Source organism: Saccoglossus kowalevskii, chromosome 9, assembly GCF_978046115.1.
Source record: "Saccoglossus kowalevskii chromosome 9, keSacKowa6.1, whole genome shotgun sequence".
In the NCBI taxonomy this organism is placed as follows: Eukaryota; Metazoa; Hemichordata; class Enteropneusta; family Harrimaniidae; genus Saccoglossus; species Saccoglossus kowalevskii.
The window spans coordinates 35,161,796-35,180,847 of record NC_140649.1 but is presented as its reverse complement, the minus strand read 5'-3'; the positions used below and the strand labels follow the sequence as shown (position 1 = coordinate 35,180,847).

Genomic DNA, 19,052 nt, shown 5'->3' with positions numbered 1-19,052 from the left:
TGAGATGCGAAACAATATTTCAGAAAATTCTAGAAAAAAAAGTCACATGACCGTTCAACTTTTTTTTTCTGATATACGTAGCTCTAGGGCCAATGCTTCTTTTAGGCGAAAGTTTGAGACTCCTAGACCCTCAGAAAGGTGTTTAAATGAGCATGCCATTTTTCGCCTTAAATTCAAAATGGCCACCATACCACGTGACCAATATGCGTCATCTTAGGATATGCATTAGATCTCATCAAACTTTACAAATATATGAAAAAATTTTCAAGATATGTGCAACGGTGTTCAAATGGCGCTTAGCGAAAAATCTGGCGGAATAATAATAAAAAACATAACAATTACAAAAGGTTTCCAAGACATGTGTCTTGAAAACCTAATAATAAATATAGCTGCGTTGCAGCAATGTCGGGTTTCGAGCCCACTGACTTATTAGCAGCGTTCCAAAATCAGCATCATTGACAATAATATATTAAAGGAAATTGCATGGCCTTCATACTAAACATGTTGCATGTTCCTGTCTGTAACAGTGCTTAAGGTATTACAATCTTGCATATTTAATGATGTCCCATGACCATATATGGTCATCGGATGTTTTTGTCAGCTCTGTTGTGCAATAAATTCAATATTGCATTGGTTGCATTTTCCTATCTGTAACAGTGCTTGAGATGTAACATTTATGCATATTTGATGAGGTCACATGACCATATGTGGTCATCGGATATGTTAGTGACTTCTGTTGTGCAATTGCTTCAATATTGCACTGGTTGCATGTTCCTATCTGTAACAGTGCTTGAGATATAACATTTATGCATATTTGATGAGGTCACATGACCATATATTTTCATTGGATGTGTTAGTCACTTCTGTTGTGCAATAGCTTCAATATTGCACTGGTTGCATGTTCCTATCTGTAACAGTGCTTGAGTTATTACATTTATGCATATTTGATGAAATTACATGACCATATATGGTCATCACAATAGTTAGCCACATCTCTTGTTTCATAGCTTCGATATTACATAGGTTACATGTCTCTATCTGTGATTCTGCTTGAGATATTACAATTATGCATATTTAATGACGTCACATGACCATATACGGTCATCACATTAGTTACTCACATCTCATGTCCCACAGCTTCGATTTTGCACAGGTTGCATGTTCATGTCTGTAACAGTGCTTGAGATAATTCAATTATGCATATTTAATGAAGTCACATGACCATATATGGTCATCACATTAGTTAGTCACATCTCTTGACCCATACCTTCGATATTGCACAAGTTGCATGTCCCTAACTCTTGCAGTGCTTGATATATTACATTTATGCATATTCAATGAGGTCACATGACCATATATGGTCATCTTGTTTGTTAGTAAAATTTCATGTACCATCCCTTCAATATTGCACTGGTTGCATGTTCCCGTCTGTAACTGTGCTTGAGTTATTACATTTATGCATATTTGATGAAGTCACATGACCATATATGGTCATCACATTAGTTAGTCACATCTCGTGTCTTATAGCTTCGATATTGCACAGGTTGTATGTCCCTATCTGTAACAGTGCTTGATATATTACATTTATGCATATTTAATGAGATCACATGACCATATATGGTCATCTTGTTTGTTAGTAGAATTTCATGTACCATCACTTCAATATTGCACTGGTTGCATGTTCCTATCTGTAACAGTGCTTGAGATATTGCAATTATGTCTATAAAATGAGGTCACGTGACCATATAAAAGAACAAAAAAATATGAAAAAACATTCTAAAATCTTCTTATAAAAAACGGCTTTTCGCCTGGACTTCCATATTTTGGAATTAAATACTATGTCATACGATCTTTCAAAGTTATTCAGGGTTAGTTGATTTGTCGAAAATTATGCAAATGAGATGCAAAACAAAATTTAAAAAAATTCTAAAAAAAAAAGTCACGTGACCGCTAAAGTTTTTTTTGATGAAATTTGTAGCCCTTGTCGCACTGCAACTATCATAAAAAAATTGGAGCACTCAGACCCTCAGAAAGGTGCGCAATTCGGCATTGAAAATTTCGCCTTTAATCCAAGATGGCGGCCTGGTCATGTGACCAATGTGTCTGAACTTAGGATATGCACTAGATCTCATCCAGCTTTACCAATGTGGCAAGTACTGAGCTGATCAGTCCAACGGCGTTGACATAAAGTGTGACCGAAAAACGGCGGAAGAATAATAATAATAAATATAGCTGCAGAGCAGCTATTAACGGCTTTCAAGAAAAGGGACCATAACACTATTAAATTTGGAAAAAAAAGTTTGAAGATTTGATTTGTGCAATGTATATACGTGTAGGTTACATGACGTTCTGGCCCAATGCCTTCATTATAGCGGTATTTCTATGTCTCTAACTTCAATAGTGCTCGAGATATTGTATATATGCATATTGAATGAGTTCTATGACCATATATGGTCAACGGATATGTTGGCCAATTCTCTTTCCATTGCCTTCAATATAGCGTTGGTACCCTGTCTGTACATGCAATACTGCTTGAAATATTAGAGACATGCATATTTAATGAGATCTATGACCATATATGGTCAACGGATATGTTTGCCAATTCTCTTGTCCATTGCCTTCAATATATCATTGGTACCATGTTTATACTTGCAATGGTGCTTGAGATATTGGAGACATGCATATTTAATGAGTTCTATGACCATATATGGTCAACGAATATGTTGGTCAATTTTCTTGTCCATTGCCTTCGGTATACCGTTAGTTCCATGTTTGTACATGCAATAGTGCTTGAGATATTGGAGACATGCATATTTAATGAGTTATATGACCATATATGGTCATTGAAGATGTTGACAATTTCTCTTGTCCAAAGCCTTCAATATAGCAATGGTTCCATGTCTGTATGTGCAATAGTCCCTGAGATATTATAGGTATGCATATTTAATGAGGTATATGACCTTATATGGTCAACGAATATGTTGGCTCATTCTCTTGACCATTTCCTTCAATATAGCGTCAGTTTCACGTTTGTACATGCAATAGTGCTTGAGATATAAGAGACATGCATATTTAATGAGTTCTATGACCATATATGGTCAACGAATATTTTGGCCAATTCTCTTGTCCGTTGCCTTCAATATACCGTTAGTTCCATATTTGTACATGCAATAGTTTTTGAGATACAAGAGACATGCATATTTAATGAGTTCCAAGATGGCGGCCGAACCACGTGACTAATCGAAAATCTGTTTCAGTCACTTTTAATGGCATGACATGTAGAAGGTATATACAAATTTTCAGGCAAAACGGTCCAGCCGTTTCAGAGAAGAAGTTGTTTGAAGTTGGCGGAAGAATAATAATAATAATAATAATAATAATAATAATAATAATAATAATAATAATAAACTTAACAAAAACAATAGGCTTTCAAGCCTGAAGGGACTTGAAAGCCTAAATATAGCTGCGTTGCAGCAATGTCGGGTTTCGAGCCCACTGACTTATTAGCAGCGTTCCAAAATCAGCATCATTGACAATAATATATTAAAGGAAATTGCATGGCCTTCATACTAAACATGTTGCATGTTCCTGTCTGTAACAGTGCTTGAGGTATTACAATCTTGCATATTTAATGATGTTCCATGACCATATATGGTCATCGGATGTTTTTGTCAGTTCTGTTGTGCAATAACTTCAATATTGCATTGGTTGCATTTCCTATCTGTAACAGTGCTTGAGATAAAACATTTATGCATATTTGATGAGGTCACATGACCATATGTGGTCATCACATTAGTTAGTCACATCTCTTGTTCCATAGATTCGATATTGCACAGGTTGCATGTTCCCGTCTGTAACAGTGCTTGAGTTATTACATTTATGCATATTTAATGATGTCACATGACTGTGTATGGGCATCAGATGTGTTAGTCACATATCTTGTCTCATAGCTTCGATATTGCACAGGTTGTGTGTTTCTATCTGTTACTGTGTTTCAAATATAACATTTATGCATATTTGATGAGGTCACATGACCATATATGGTCATCACATTAGTTAGTCACATCTCTTGTCCCATAGCTTCGATATTGCACAGGTTGCATGTTCCCGTCCGAAACAGTGCTTGAGTTATTACATTTATGCATATTTGATGAGGTCACATGATCATATATAGTCATCACATTAGTTAGTCACATCTCTTGACCCATAGCTTCGATATTGCACAGGTTGCATGTCCCTAACTCTTACAGTGCTTGATATATTACATTTATGCATATTCAAGGAGGTCACATGACCATATATGGTCATCTTGTTTGTTAGTAAAATTTCATGTACCATCACTTCAATATTGCACTGGTTGCATGTTCCTGTCTGTAACTGTGCTTGAGTTATTACATTTATGTATATTTGATGAAGTCACATGACCATATATGGTCATCACATTAGTTAGTCACATCTCGTGTCTTATAGCTTCGATATTGCACAGGTTGCATGTCCCTATCTGTAACAGTGCTTGATATATTACATTCATGCATATTTAATGAGATCACATGACCATATATGGTCATCTTGTTTGTTAGTAGAATTTCATGTACCATCACTTCAATATTGCACTGGTTGCATGTTCCTATCTGTAACAGTGCTTGAGATATAACATTTATGCATATTTGATGAGGTCACATGACCATATATGGTCATCGGATGTGTTAGTCACTTCTGTTGTGCAATAGCTTCAATAGTGCACTGGTTGCATGTTCCTATCTGTAACAGTGCTTGAGTTATTACATTTATGCATATTTGATGAAATTACATGACCATATATGGTCATCACATTAGTTAGCCACATCTCTTGTCTCATAGCTTCGATATTGCATAGGTTGCATGTCTCTATCTGTGATTCTGCTTGAGATATTACAATTATGCATATTTAATGACGTCACATGACCATATACGGTCATCACATTAGTTACTCACATCTCATGTCCCACAGCTTCGATTTTGACAGGTTGCATGTTCATGTCTGTAACAGTGCTTGAGATAATTCAATTATGCATATTTAATGAAGTCACATGACCATATATGGTCATCACATAAGTTAGTCACATCTCTTGACCCATACCTTCGATATTGCACAGGTTGCATGTCCCTAACTCTTGCAGTGCTTGATATATTACATTTATGCATATTCAATGAGGTCACATGACCATATATGGTCATCTTGTTTGTTAGTAAAATTTCATGTACCATCACTTCAATATTGCACTGGTTGCATGTTCCCATCTGTAACTGTGCTTGAGTTATTACATTTATGCATATTTGATGAAGTCACACGACCATATATGGTCATCACATTAGTTAGTCACATCTCGTGTCTTATAGCTTCGATATTGCACAGGTTGCATGTCCCTATCTGTAACAGTGCTTGATATATTACATTTAGGCATATTTAATGAGATCACATGACCATATATGGTCATCTTGTTTGTTAGTAGAATTTCATGTACCATCACTTCAATATTGCACTGGTTGCATGTTCCTATATGTAACAGTGCTTGAGATATTGCAATTATGTCTATAAAATGAGGTCACGTGACCATATAAAAGAACCAAAAAATATGAAAAAAACATTCTAAAATCTTCTTATAAAAAACGGCTTATCGCCTGGAGTCCATATTTTGGAATTAAATACTATGTCATATGATCTTTCAAAGTTATTCAGGGTTAGTTGATTTGTCGAAAATTATGCAAATGAGATGCAAAACAAAATTTAAAAAAATTCTAAAAAAAAAAGTCACGTGACCGCTAAAGTTTTTTTTGATGAAATTTGTAGCCCTTGTCGCACTGCTACTATCGTAAAAAAATTGGAGCACTCAGACCCTCGGAAAGGTGCGCAATTCGGCATTGAATATTTCGCCTTTAATCCAAGATGGCGGCCTGGTCATGTGACCTATGTGTCTGAACTTAGGATATACACCAGATCTCATACAGCTTTACCATTGTGGCAAGTATTGAATTGATCGGTCCAACGGCATTGACATAAAGCGTGTCCAAAAATTTAGGCGGAAGAATAATAATAATAATAATAATAATAATAATAATAAACGGAACAATTACAAAAGGGTTTCGACCAAATGGGCTCGAAACCCTAAATATAGCTGCATAGCAGCAATCACCGGTTTTCAAGACCATGGCACATGGCCAAGTCACATGCAATGCATGGCCATGTATGACTGTTTGCAATAGCCCTCAAAATTAACGTTGGTCCCATGTTTGTATATGTGATAGTGTCCGAGATATTATAGCCATGCATATTTAATGAGTTCCATGACCATATATAGTCATCGGGTATGTTTGTGAATTCTCTTGTCCAATGTCTTCAATATAGCATTGGTTCAATGTTCCTACTTGCAACAGTGCCTAAGATATTAGAGACTTGCATATTTAATGAGTTCTATGACCATATATAGTCATTTAAAATGTTGGTCAATTATTTTGTACAATGCCTTCAGTATAGGTTTGGGTACATGTCTCTATCTTTAAAAGTGCTCGAGATATTATGGATATGCATATTTAATGAGTTCTATGACCATATATGGTCATCGAATGTGTTGGTCAATCCTTTTGTTCAATGTCTTCAATATAACATTGGTTACATGTTTGTGTTTGCAATAGTGACTGAGATATTAGAGACATGCATATTTAATGAGTTCTATGACCATACATGGTCATCGAATATGTTGGTCAATTTTCTTGTCCAATGTCTTCAATATAGGTTTGGGTACATGTCTCTATCTTTAAACGTGCTCGAGATAATATGGATATGCATATTTAATGAGTTCTATGACCATATATGGTCATCGAATATGTTGCTCAATTGTCTCGTCCAATGTCTTCAATATAGCACTGGTTGCATGTTTGTACTTGCAATAGTGCCTGAGATATTAGAGACATGTATATTTAACAAGTTCTATGACCATATATGGTGATCGAATATGTTGGTCAATTCTCTTGTCCAATGCCTTCACAATAGGTTTGGGTACATGTTTCTATCTTTAAAAGTGCATGAGATATTAGAGACATGCATATTTAATGAGTTTTATGTCCATATATGGTCATCCAATATTTTGGTCAATTCTCTTGTCCAATGTCTTCAATAAAGCGTTGGTTCCATGTTTGTATATGCAATAGTTCTCAATATATGGCAATACAATGTGTATCGTATTAAGGGCCCTCCCCCCTTTCCCATAATGCATCATTGCTCACTATTTTATATAAAATGTGAAAAATATTCATAAATCAACTCCTCCAAAACTGTTGGTCGCACTTTCATGATTCTTTGATTAATCGGTAGTATGTATGATGTTCTTCAAAATTATGGCGTGGAATTTTGATACGATCAAAATTATGCAAATGAGATGCAAAACAATATTTCAGAAAATTCTAGAAAAAAAAGTCACATGACCGTTCAACTTTTTTTTCATGAAATACGTAGCTCTAGGGCCAATGCTTCTTTTAAGCGAAAGTTTGAGACTCCTAGACCCTCAGAAAGGTGTTTAAATGAGCATGCCATATTTCGTCTTAAATTCAAAATGGCCGCCGTACCACGTGACCAACATGCGTCATCTTAGGATATGCACTAGATCTCATCAATCTTTACAAACATATGAAAATTTTTTCCAGATATGTGCAACGGTGTCGAAATGGCGCTTAGCGAAAAAATCTGGCGGAATAATAAAAAACATAACGATTACAATAGGTTTCCAAGACATGTGTCTTGAAAACCTAATAATAATAAACGGAACAATTTCAATAGGGTTTCGACCAAATGGGCTCGAAACCCTAATAATAAACATAACAATTACAAAAGGTTTCCAAGACATGTGTCTTGAAAACCTAATAATAAACATAACAATTACAAAAGGTTTCCAAGACATGTGTCTTGAAAACCTAATAATAATAATAATAATAATAATAATAAATATAGCTGCATAGCAGCAATCACCGGTTTTCAAGACCATGGCACATGGCCAAGTCATATGCAATGCATGGCCAGGTATGACTGTTTGCAATAGCCCTCAAAATTAACGTTGGTCCCATGTTTGTATATGTGATAGTGTCCGAGATATTATTGCCATGCATATGTAATGAGTTATATGACCATATATAGTCATCTTGTATGTTTGTCAATTCTTTTGTCCAATGTCTTCAATATAGCATTAGTTCCATGTTCCTACCTGCAACAGTGCCTAAAATATTAGAGGCGTTCACATTTAATGAGTTCTATGACCATATATGGTCATCTCATATGTTGGACAATTTTGTTGTCCAATGTCTTCAGTATAAGTTTGGGTACATGTCCCTATCTTTAAAAGTGCTCGAAATATTATGGATATGCATATTTAATGAGTTTTATGACCATATATGGTAATCAAATATGTTGGTCAATCCTTTTGTTCAATGTCTTCTATATAGCATAGATTCCATGTTTGTGCTTGCAATAGTGCTCGAGATATTAGAGACATGCATATTTAATGAGTTGTATGACCATATAAGGTCATCGACTGTGTTGGTCAATTCTTTTGTCCAATGTCTTCAATATAACATTGGTTTCATGTTTGTGCTTGCAATAGTGCCTGAGATATTAGAGACATGCATATTTAATGAGTTGCATGACCATATATGGTCATCCAATATTTTGGTCAATTCTCTTGTCCAATACCTTCAATATAGGTTTGGGTAGATGTCTCTATCTTTAAAAGTGCTGGAGATATATGGATATGCATATTTAATCAGTTTTATGACCATATATGGTCATCGAATAAGTTGGTCAATTCTATCGTCCTATGTCTTCAATATAGCGTTGGTTCCATGTTTGTACTTGCAATAATGCCTGAGATATTAGTGACACGCATATTTAATGAGTTCTATAACCATATATGGTCATCAACTATGTTGATCAATTTTTTTGTTCAATGTCTTCAATATAGCATTGGTTCCATGTTTGTACTTGCAATAGTGCCTGAGATATTAAAGACATGTATATTTAATGAGTTCTATGACCATATATGGTCATCCAATGTTTTTGTCAATTTTCTTGTCCAATGTCTTCAATACAGCGTTAGTTCCATGTTTGTACTTGCAATAGTGCCTGAGATATTAGAGACATGCATATTTAATGAGTTGCATGACCATATATGGTCATCCAATATTTTGGTCAATTCTCTTGTCCAATGTCTTCAATATAGCGTTAGTTCCATGTTTGTATGTGCAATAGTTCTCAATATATGTCAATTCAATGTGTATCGTATATGGGCCCTCCCCCCTTTCCCACAATGCAACATTGCTGACTATTTTATATAAAATGTGAAAAATATTCATAAATCAACTGCTCCAAAACTACTGGTCGCACTTGCATGAATCTTTGATTAATCTGTAGTATGTATGATGTTCTTCAAAATTATGGCGTGGAATTTTGATACGATCAAAATTATGCAAATGAGATGCAAAACAATATTTTAGAAAATTCTAGAAAAAAAAGTCACATGACCGTTCAACTTTTTTTTCATGAAATACGTAGCTCTAGGGCCAATACTTCTTTTAAGCGAAAGTTTGAGACTCCTAGACCCTCAGAAAGGTGTTTAAATGAGCATGCCATTTTTGGCCTTAAATTCAAAATGGCCGCCGTACCACGTGACCAATATGCGTCATCTTAGGATATGCACTAGATCTCATCAGACTTTACAAACATGTGCAAACATTTTCAAGATATGTGCAACAGTGTTCGAATGGCGCTTAGCGAAAAATCTGGCGGAATAATAATAATAATAAATATAGCTGCATAGCAGCAATGACCGGTTTTCAAGAGCATGGCACATGGCCAAGTCACATGCAATGCATGGCCAGGTATGACTGTTTGCAATAGCCCCCAAAATTAACGTTGGTCCCATGTTTGTATATGTGATAGTGTCCGAAATATTATAGCCATGCATATTTAATGAGTTCCATGACCATATATAGTCATCAGGTATGTTTGTCAATTCTCTTGTTCAATGTCTTCAATGTAGCACTGGTTCCATGTTCCTACTTGCAACAGTGCCTAAGATATCAGAGACATGCATATTTAATACCATATATGGTCATATACTATGTTGCTCAATTCTCTTGTCCAATGTCTTCAATATAGTGTTGGTTGCATGTCTATACTTGCAATAGTGTCCGAGATTTTAGGGACAAGCATATTTAATGAGTTATATGACCATATATGGTCATTGATTGTGTTGGTCAATTCTCTTGTTCAATATCTACAATATAGTGTTGGTACTATGTTTGTACTTGCAATAGTGCATGAGATATTAGGGACTTGCATATTTAATGAGTTCTATGACCATATATAGTCATCGGGTATGTTTGTCAATTCTCTTGTCCAATGTCTTCAATATAGCATTGGTTCCATGTTCCTACTTGCAACAGTGCCTAAGATATTAGAGGCATTCATATTTAATGAGTTCTATGACCATATACGGTCATTTAATATGTTGCTCAATTCTTTTTTCCAATGCCTTCAGTATAGGTTTGGGTACATGTCTCTATCTTTAAAAGTGCTCGCGATATTATGGATATGCATATTTAATGAGTCCAATGACCATATATGGTCATCGAATATGTTGGTCAATCCTTTTGTCCAATGTCTTCAATATAGCATTGGTTCCATGTTTGTGTTTGCAATAGTGCCTGAGATATTAGAGACATGCATATTTAATGAGTTCTATGACCATATATGGTCATCGAATGTGTTGGTCAATTCTCTTGTCCGAAGTCTTCAATATAGGTTTGGGCATATGTCTATATCTTTAAAAGTGCTCGAGATATTATGGATATGCGTATTTAATGAGTTCTATGACCATATATGGTCATCAACTATGTTGGTCAATTCTTTTGTCCAATGTCTTCAATATAGCATTGGTTCCATGTTTGTACTTGCAATAGTGCCTGAGATATTAGAGACATGCATATTTAATGAGTCCTATGACCATATATGGTCATTTTATATTTTGGTCAATTTTTTTGTCCAATGCCTTCAATATAGATTTGGGTACATGTCTCTATCTTTACAAGTGCTCGAGATATTATGGATAAGCATATTTAATGAGTTCTATGACCATATATGGTCATCGAATATGTTGGTCAATTCTCTCGGCCAATGTCTTCAATATAGCGTTGGTTCCATGTTTGTACTTGCAGTAGTGCCTGAGATATTAGAGACATGCATATTTAATGAGTTCTATGACCATATATGGTCATCCAATGTTTTGGTCAATTTTCTTGTCCAATGTCTTCAATATAGCGTTAGTTCCATGTTTGTATGTGCAATAGTTCTCAATATATGTCAATTCAATGTGTATCGTATATGGGCCCTCCCCCCTTTCCCACAATGCAACATTGCTGACTATTTTATATAAAATGTGAAAAATATTCATAAATCAACTGCTCCAAAACTACTGGTCGCATTTGCATGATTCTTTGATTAATCTGTAGTATGTATGATGTTCTTCAAAATTATTGCGTGGAATTTTGATACGATCAAAATTATGCAAATGAGATGCAAAACAATATTTCAGAAAATTCTAGAAAAAAAAGTCACATGACCGTTCAACTTTTTTTTCATGAAATACGTAGCTCTAGGGCCAATGCTTCTTTTAAACGAAAGTTTGAGACTCCTAGACCCTCAGAAAGGTGTTTAAATGAGCATGCCAATTTTAGCCTAAAATTCAAAATGGCCGCCGTACCACGTGACCAACATGCGTCATCTTAGGATATGCACTAGATCTCATCAACCTTTACAAACATATGAAAAAATTTTCCAGATATGTGCAACGGTGTCGAAATGGCGCTTAGCGAAAAAATCTGGCGGAATAATAAAAAACATAACGATTACAATAGGTTTCCAAGACATGTGTCTTGAAAACCTAATAATAAACGGAACAATTTCAATAGGGTTTCGACCAAATGGGCTCGAAACCCTAAAAACATAACAATTACAAAAGGTTTCCAAGACATGTGTCTTGAAAACCTAATAATAATAATAATAAACGGAACAATTACAAAAGGGTTTCGACCAAATGGGCTCGAAACCCTAATAATAATAATAAACATAACAAAAACAATAGGCTTTCAAGCCTGAAGGGACTTGAAAGCCTAATAATATGTATATTAAACATCTGTTATCTCCCAATATTAAGAGATCATGAAGACACGAAAATACGTTTTCATCATAAAGTAGTAATATACATGTAGTTTAAAATGAATGGGGAATTTTTAAAATTAATTCAAAATTTAAGATTAACATTTTGAACAAGAAGGAGACTAATACAGGTTTGCTATTTGAAAACAAAGTTATATTATTTGCAAAAAATCAACATGATTTCAATTTCAAACTGAATCAGGTCTTTCACATTGTCCCCAGACACCTATGTACGTACTAAGTTTCAGTAAAATGTAATGATTTATTCTTGGAATATCGATGAAAAAGCTGGAAATTGACCAATAATTATGCAAATTAGCAAATTAATATGCACAGAACAAAATTACATTGTCCTGTTTCATTGAAATGTGATGATATCAATGAAAAAACTAAAAATCGTCTAATTATTATGTAAATTAGGTAAAAAATATGCACAGATTTTAACTCAAAACTAGTCAGGTATGTGCATTGTTCCAGAGCATCTATGTACCAGATACATGTACATGTATCAATGAAACAACTGACAAGCAGCCTCTCGGCCGAGATAGCTCCGCTGTTAGCAATGCACATTTCAATTAAAGAACAGAAGATATCATTAGAAAATGAACAATATGTATAGTATCAAAACAATCAGACTTGAGGTTTTCAACTAGAAGTGGAAAATATCACTTTTTACCAAAATTAGAGAATTGAAGATATTATCATGAAATGAACAAATCTGAGAAAGGTCCACATGTAGTACCTATATATGTAATATCAAAGCAATTGGACTTGAGGTTTTTAACAAGAAGTCGAAAATATCACTTTTTACCAAAAATGACAAAAATATTCACCAAAATTAGAGAATTAAAGATATCATTACAAAATGAACAAATCTGAGAAAGGTCCACATGTACTACATGTACTACTATTTTTTACATATGTAATAAAAAAGCAATTGGACTTGGGGTTTTTAACAAGAAGTTGAAAATATCACTTTTTACCAAAACTAACAAAAATATTCACCAAAATTAGAGAATTGAAGATATCATCATGAAATGAACAAATCTAAGAGAGGTCTACCCAAGGTACACATACACCAAGTATCAAAGCATTCAGGCTTGTAGTTTTCAAGAAGAAGTCGAAAAAGTAAAACATTGACACGAATGACGGACAATCACTCATATGATAAGCCCAGCTCGACAAAGTCGACAGTGGAGCTAAAAATTGACTAATTATATTATGCAAATTAGGTAAATAATATGCACATATTTTAACTCAAAACTAATTAGGTATGTGCATTGTTCCAGAGCATCTATGTACCAGATATCAATGAAACAACTAAAAATTGACTAATTATATTATGCAAATTAGGTAAATAATATGCACATATTTTAACTCAAAACTAATTAGGTATGTGCATTGTTCCAGAGCATCTATGTACCAGATATCAATGAAACATCTAAAAATTGACTACTTATATTATGCAAATTAGGTAAATAATATGCACAGATTTTAACTTAAAACTAATCAGATATGTGCATTGTTCCAGAGCATCTATGTACCAGGTATCAATGAAACAACTAAAAATTGACTAATTATATTATGCAAATTAAGTAAATAATATGCACATATTTTAACTCAAAACTAATTAGGTATGTGCATTGTTCCAGAACATCTATGTACCAGATATCAATGAAACAACTAAAAATTGACTAATTATATTATGCAAATTAGGTAAATAATATGCACATACTTTAACTCAAAACTAATTAGGTATGTGCATTGTTCCAGAGCATCTATGTACCAGATATCAATGAAACAACTAAAAATTGACTAATTATATTATGCAAATTAGGTAAATAATATGCACATATTTTAACTTAAAACTAATCAGGTATGTGCATTGTTCCAGAGCATCTATGTACCAGATATCAATGAAACAACTAAAAATTGACTAATTATATTATGCAAATTAGGTAAATAATATGCACATATTTTAACTTAAAACTAATCAGGTATGTGCATTGTTCCAGAGCATCTATGTACCAGATATCAATGAAACAACTAAAAATTGACTAATTATATTATGCAAATTAGGTAAATAATATGCACATATTTTAACTCAAAACTAATTAGGTATGTGCATTGTTCCAGAGCATCTATGTACCAGATATCAATGAAACATCTAAAAATTGACTACTTATATTATGCAAATTAGGTAAATAATATGCACAGATTTTAACTTAAAACTAATCAGATATGTGCATTGTTCCAGAGCATCTATGTACCAGGTATCAATGAAACAACTAAAAATTGACTAATTATATTATGCAAATTAAGTAAATAATATGCACATATTTTAACTCAAAACTAATTAGGTATGTGCATTGTTCCAGAACATCTATGTACCAGATATCAATGAAACAACTAAAAATTGACTAATTATATTATGCAAATTAGGTAAATAATATGCACATACTTTAACTCAAAACTAATTAGGTATGTGCATTGTTCCAGAGCATCTATGTACCAGATATCAATGAAACAACTAAAAATTGACTAATTATATTATGCAAATTAGGTAAATAATATGCACATATTTTAACTTAAAACTAATCAGGTATGTGCATTGTTCCAGAGCATCTATGTACCAGATATCAATGAAACAACTAAAAATTGACTAATTATATTATGCAAATTAGGTAAATAATATGCACATATTTTAACTCAAAACTAATTAGGTATGTGCATTGTTCCAGAACATCTATGTACCAGATATCAATGAAACAACTAAAAATTGACTAATTATATTATGCAAATTAGGTAAATAATATGCACATATTTTAACTCAAAACTAATTAGGTATGTGCATTGTTCCAGAACATCTATGTACCAGATATCAATGAAACAACTAAAAATTGACTAATTATATTATGCAAATTAGGTAAATAATATGCACATACTTTAACTCAAAACTAATTAGGTATGTGCATTGTTCCAGAGCATCTATGTACCAGATATCAATGAAACAACTAAAAATTGACTAATTATATTATGCAAATTAGGTAAATAATATGCACATATTTTAACTTAAAACTAATCAGGTATGTGCATTGTTCCAGAGCATCTATGTACCAGATATCAATGAAACAACTAAAAATTGACTAATTATATTATGCAAATTAGGTAAATAATATGCACAGATTTTAACTCAAAACTAATTAGGTATGTGCATTCCAAGTTTTATTGAAAAGTGATGATTAGTTCTTGAGATAATGTTAGAATAGACATACATACATACACATAACAACAAAGGCTCCAATTGTGTGTTTAGAACATCATAAATGGTTGTGTTGCGTTTAGTATTAGGATTTTAGTATTTTATTACAAAAATGGCTATTTAATCAGACCACAAAAACAAGTCGGTACAAAACAAAGTATAACAACTGTCACAATATAAATAGTGTATTAAAAATCCATTTACATTGTTGCTACATGTATTGTATTGCTTTTTTGAGTTTTAATTGAACATACCCAATTGAAACACATGACCATAATTCAATGTTGTTGCTGTGAACGACATGCATGTCATAACAGGATATTAATCATGAAGGGGCACAACATATTGCAATGAGATGTATCGTGCTGATAAATGATAAATTCAGGTAACTTTGAACATGAACACCCAGCATTTTAAGAGTTGGCGATATTCACATTCAATTACCAACTGACCACTCAAACACCGTCCTGGATATCCAGTTATAGAAACACAAAAAATAAAATTTAGACAATACAAATGTGTAACAGGAATAACTTAAATTTGCCAAATTAAAAACATAATTTCAATTTTTACAGATAAATCATGTTTCCCATGGCAGCTCACGCTCCATTTTTTGTCAAAAACAGCAGGGGCGGATCGATCTAGGATTCTGGAATGGGGGAGGGGGGGTGATAAGTTGGCCGAAGGTCAAGTTCGCGAGTGCCGATGGCGCAAATCCCTGTTGGTTGATAAAAATAGAGGGGCCCCTCATCCCCCTCTAAATCCGCCCATGAACAGTACACGTTCACTACTTTGTTGTATAGCGGGGTCAGAGTGCCAGAGTGGGCGTCAGCAAATATCATGGGTTTATTTATAGTACGTTCAATATATTAAAAAACATCACAGCGTCATGGCTTTATCGATGTCATCATTGTCGGACAATTTTACACATTTTCTGGTCAGACCTATTGCTAACATTAATTATAATTATTAAATTTCAGGGTTATTGTATTTGATGTTACAGTGATAATGTTGATATCGACCATTGAGTGTTTGTATCTTCTGCTTGAGTTCACTTAAATTCCTGTTTTCACCACGTTTTTTGTACCAGTTGAACACTTTCTTATTTAGTCATTTCGGGAAATAAATTGTATACAGGTTGCGTATTGTATCGTTATAAAAAGGTCTAACCGTGTCTGTATTTATCAGGTTATATATAGAGCTTTATCAAAGGAGAACCAGTCGAGAAGTACGTAAAGTTATGATTTGACACCCCTGTTGACACCTTGAGTCAGGTCAACCTCACTATGTATCTCAATAATAGACTGACAGTAGGTGTTAAGTTAAATTTCCTCCAGCCCTTTAACGGCGAATAAAATCCACAATGCAACGAAACATTAGTTCTTTTACTCCAAAACTGACGGTAAAACACAATAAAATTTATGGAAGCCATCCAACTACCTGTGACTTAGCCGAAATCGCTTCGACTTCGCAAAGGGTTACTGTAACACATACAAATCTAAATCATTGCGAGAAGAAAGACTAAAAATGGGTATGACTGACAGCCAAATGCAATGTTTCAATATCTGTCACATTAGTGTTGTCACATGTCACTGGCACTTGAACCCTAAAGAGACCTGAATGTCACAATATTCGATGCAATAGACAATGGATGTTGAATAAAAAGCAGCTTCCATCAACAATAATATAAATCAAATTGCACAAGCATTCAGTTATTTTCCTAATGTATTGTCAATCCTTGTACATGTATATACCATGAGCACCAAAGTCAACTTTTGACACCATTCACAAAATGAAACTCACATCATTTTTTCACTATTTTTAGACTGTAGTCAATAGAAAATTATGTTCATGCGGCCAAAAATTTTAAAAAAAATTGAAAAATGCATAAAAACAAGCATAATCACTAATCTGCACGGGAAAATTTTTGATGCTCAAAGAATTAATTTGAAGATATTCCTCAAAAAAAAACTCAACACCAAAATAATAAATACCATCATAATAAATATCAACGACAAGATGACTATGTACCAAAGGTAGTACCGCATAATGCCACGGAACAATTGACAAGTTTATATACTGTAAAAGGGTTAATTATTCAATGGGTTTTAATTTTGCTTATTTCGCTGACTGGAAAATGCGCTAAATTAAAACCCAGTGAATATGTCAAATTTAGCATAGAACACATTATCTAAATGATAAAACCGTGAATTAAAAACCCACTGAATATGCCTGAAATGGTAAATCAGCAAAATTTAAACCTAGTGAAAATTAGTCATGATGTGAGCTGATATCAATATAGCATATAACTTATTTTGATTTTTTGTAAAAACAACACTCACTATCCATGAATTAATTAAGGTTAGAATAGACTAACTATAAAATTTCTACAAAATAACGTATTATGAGATTACTCAAACTGTTTGAGTCTACAGAGAATTTAATATAAATTATTGCAAGTTTATCTTTAATAAGAAAATCATTTTTCCACAGAAAAACTGCTGCTTAACTAGTGTCATGTGATATCTGTAGATCATGTTTGTTATTCATATATTTGGTCCCTGGGTAAAAGGTGGTAATTCAATTTAGAAAAATTCACATCACATGTGATCGTTTGATGACATTTTGATCAGATATGTTGAGACCCACCTTATATAATGTATTTTGAAGATTTTTGACACAGAAACCTTCTCTATTTCTGTTTTTTTTTAAATATGTTGTTGAAAAGTTATTATTCTATTTTGAGAATAAAAAAGATGTAAACTGTGTTACTCATTAATTCACTCTTATACTTTCATACTCAAGATTTTCAAATTATAATTGCGACCACAGTAAGATAACTCATAAGAACCATTTATAATAGTTCAATTGCTTTTAATGATTGGTCAGGAAAGGACGAGGGGGTAAGTAGGTATCACAGTCTAGAGAGACTGATGACTAATATAAGGATGGAATCACATTTACAAAACATGATTTATGTTACAAATCCCCAAAGTCAAAATGCATTAATAAAGATAAGAAATACCTAAATATATCTCGTATGTCCATGATGTCGTCCTGCCTTCTGCAAATGTTTCTAATTTGTACTGGAAATCAACAAAAAATAATATATATATGAAACATCATACAATGTATATGAAATGAAAAACGATTAGATTATAATCGTTTGAATACCATATTATTTTCTATATTGTTGTTGTATTTCCTTGTTAATATTTGACCAGTTGTACCTAATTCCAAGTTGCTAGTAATGGTAAGTGTAAAAGTTTGCGATGGTGTACAAAATGTTAACCTGTTCACCACTAGTTCTCTCTTTTCATCACAAGTTGACAAATAGTCCGGTTATAGTCTGACTTTCCTTCAAAAGATTAGAACAAAAATAGCCAATTTATTTGACCAAGAACTGAAAATTGACTCAAATTTTGTCTGTTGGCTCCAAAATTAGGGTTTATTTCCAAAAATATTGAAGAAATATAAGAAAAATTAGGGCAAGAAAGTCTAGTGGTGAAAAAGTTAATGTTATGAAAAAGGTGAGACATTAACAGAACT

The 19,052-nt window shown here is 33.4% G+C and overlaps 1 protein-coding gene across 2 annotated transcripts in view; it reads right to left on the bottom strand.

Moving 5' to 3' along the window:
• The window catches only part of LOC102802885 (protein SSUH2 homolog), a 172,383-nt gene that overhangs the window by 82,965 nt on the left and 70,366 nt on the right, over nucleotides 1-19,052 (bottom strand). For both annotated transcript variants that reach the window (XM_085503456.1, XM_006825686.3), the window contains one exon: nucleotides 18,529-18,589. In XM_085503456.1, the coding sequence (XP_085359582.1) occupies nucleotides 18,529-18,589 (61 nt within the window). The remainder of the gene's footprint in view (nucleotides 1-18,528; nucleotides 18,590-19,052) is intronic.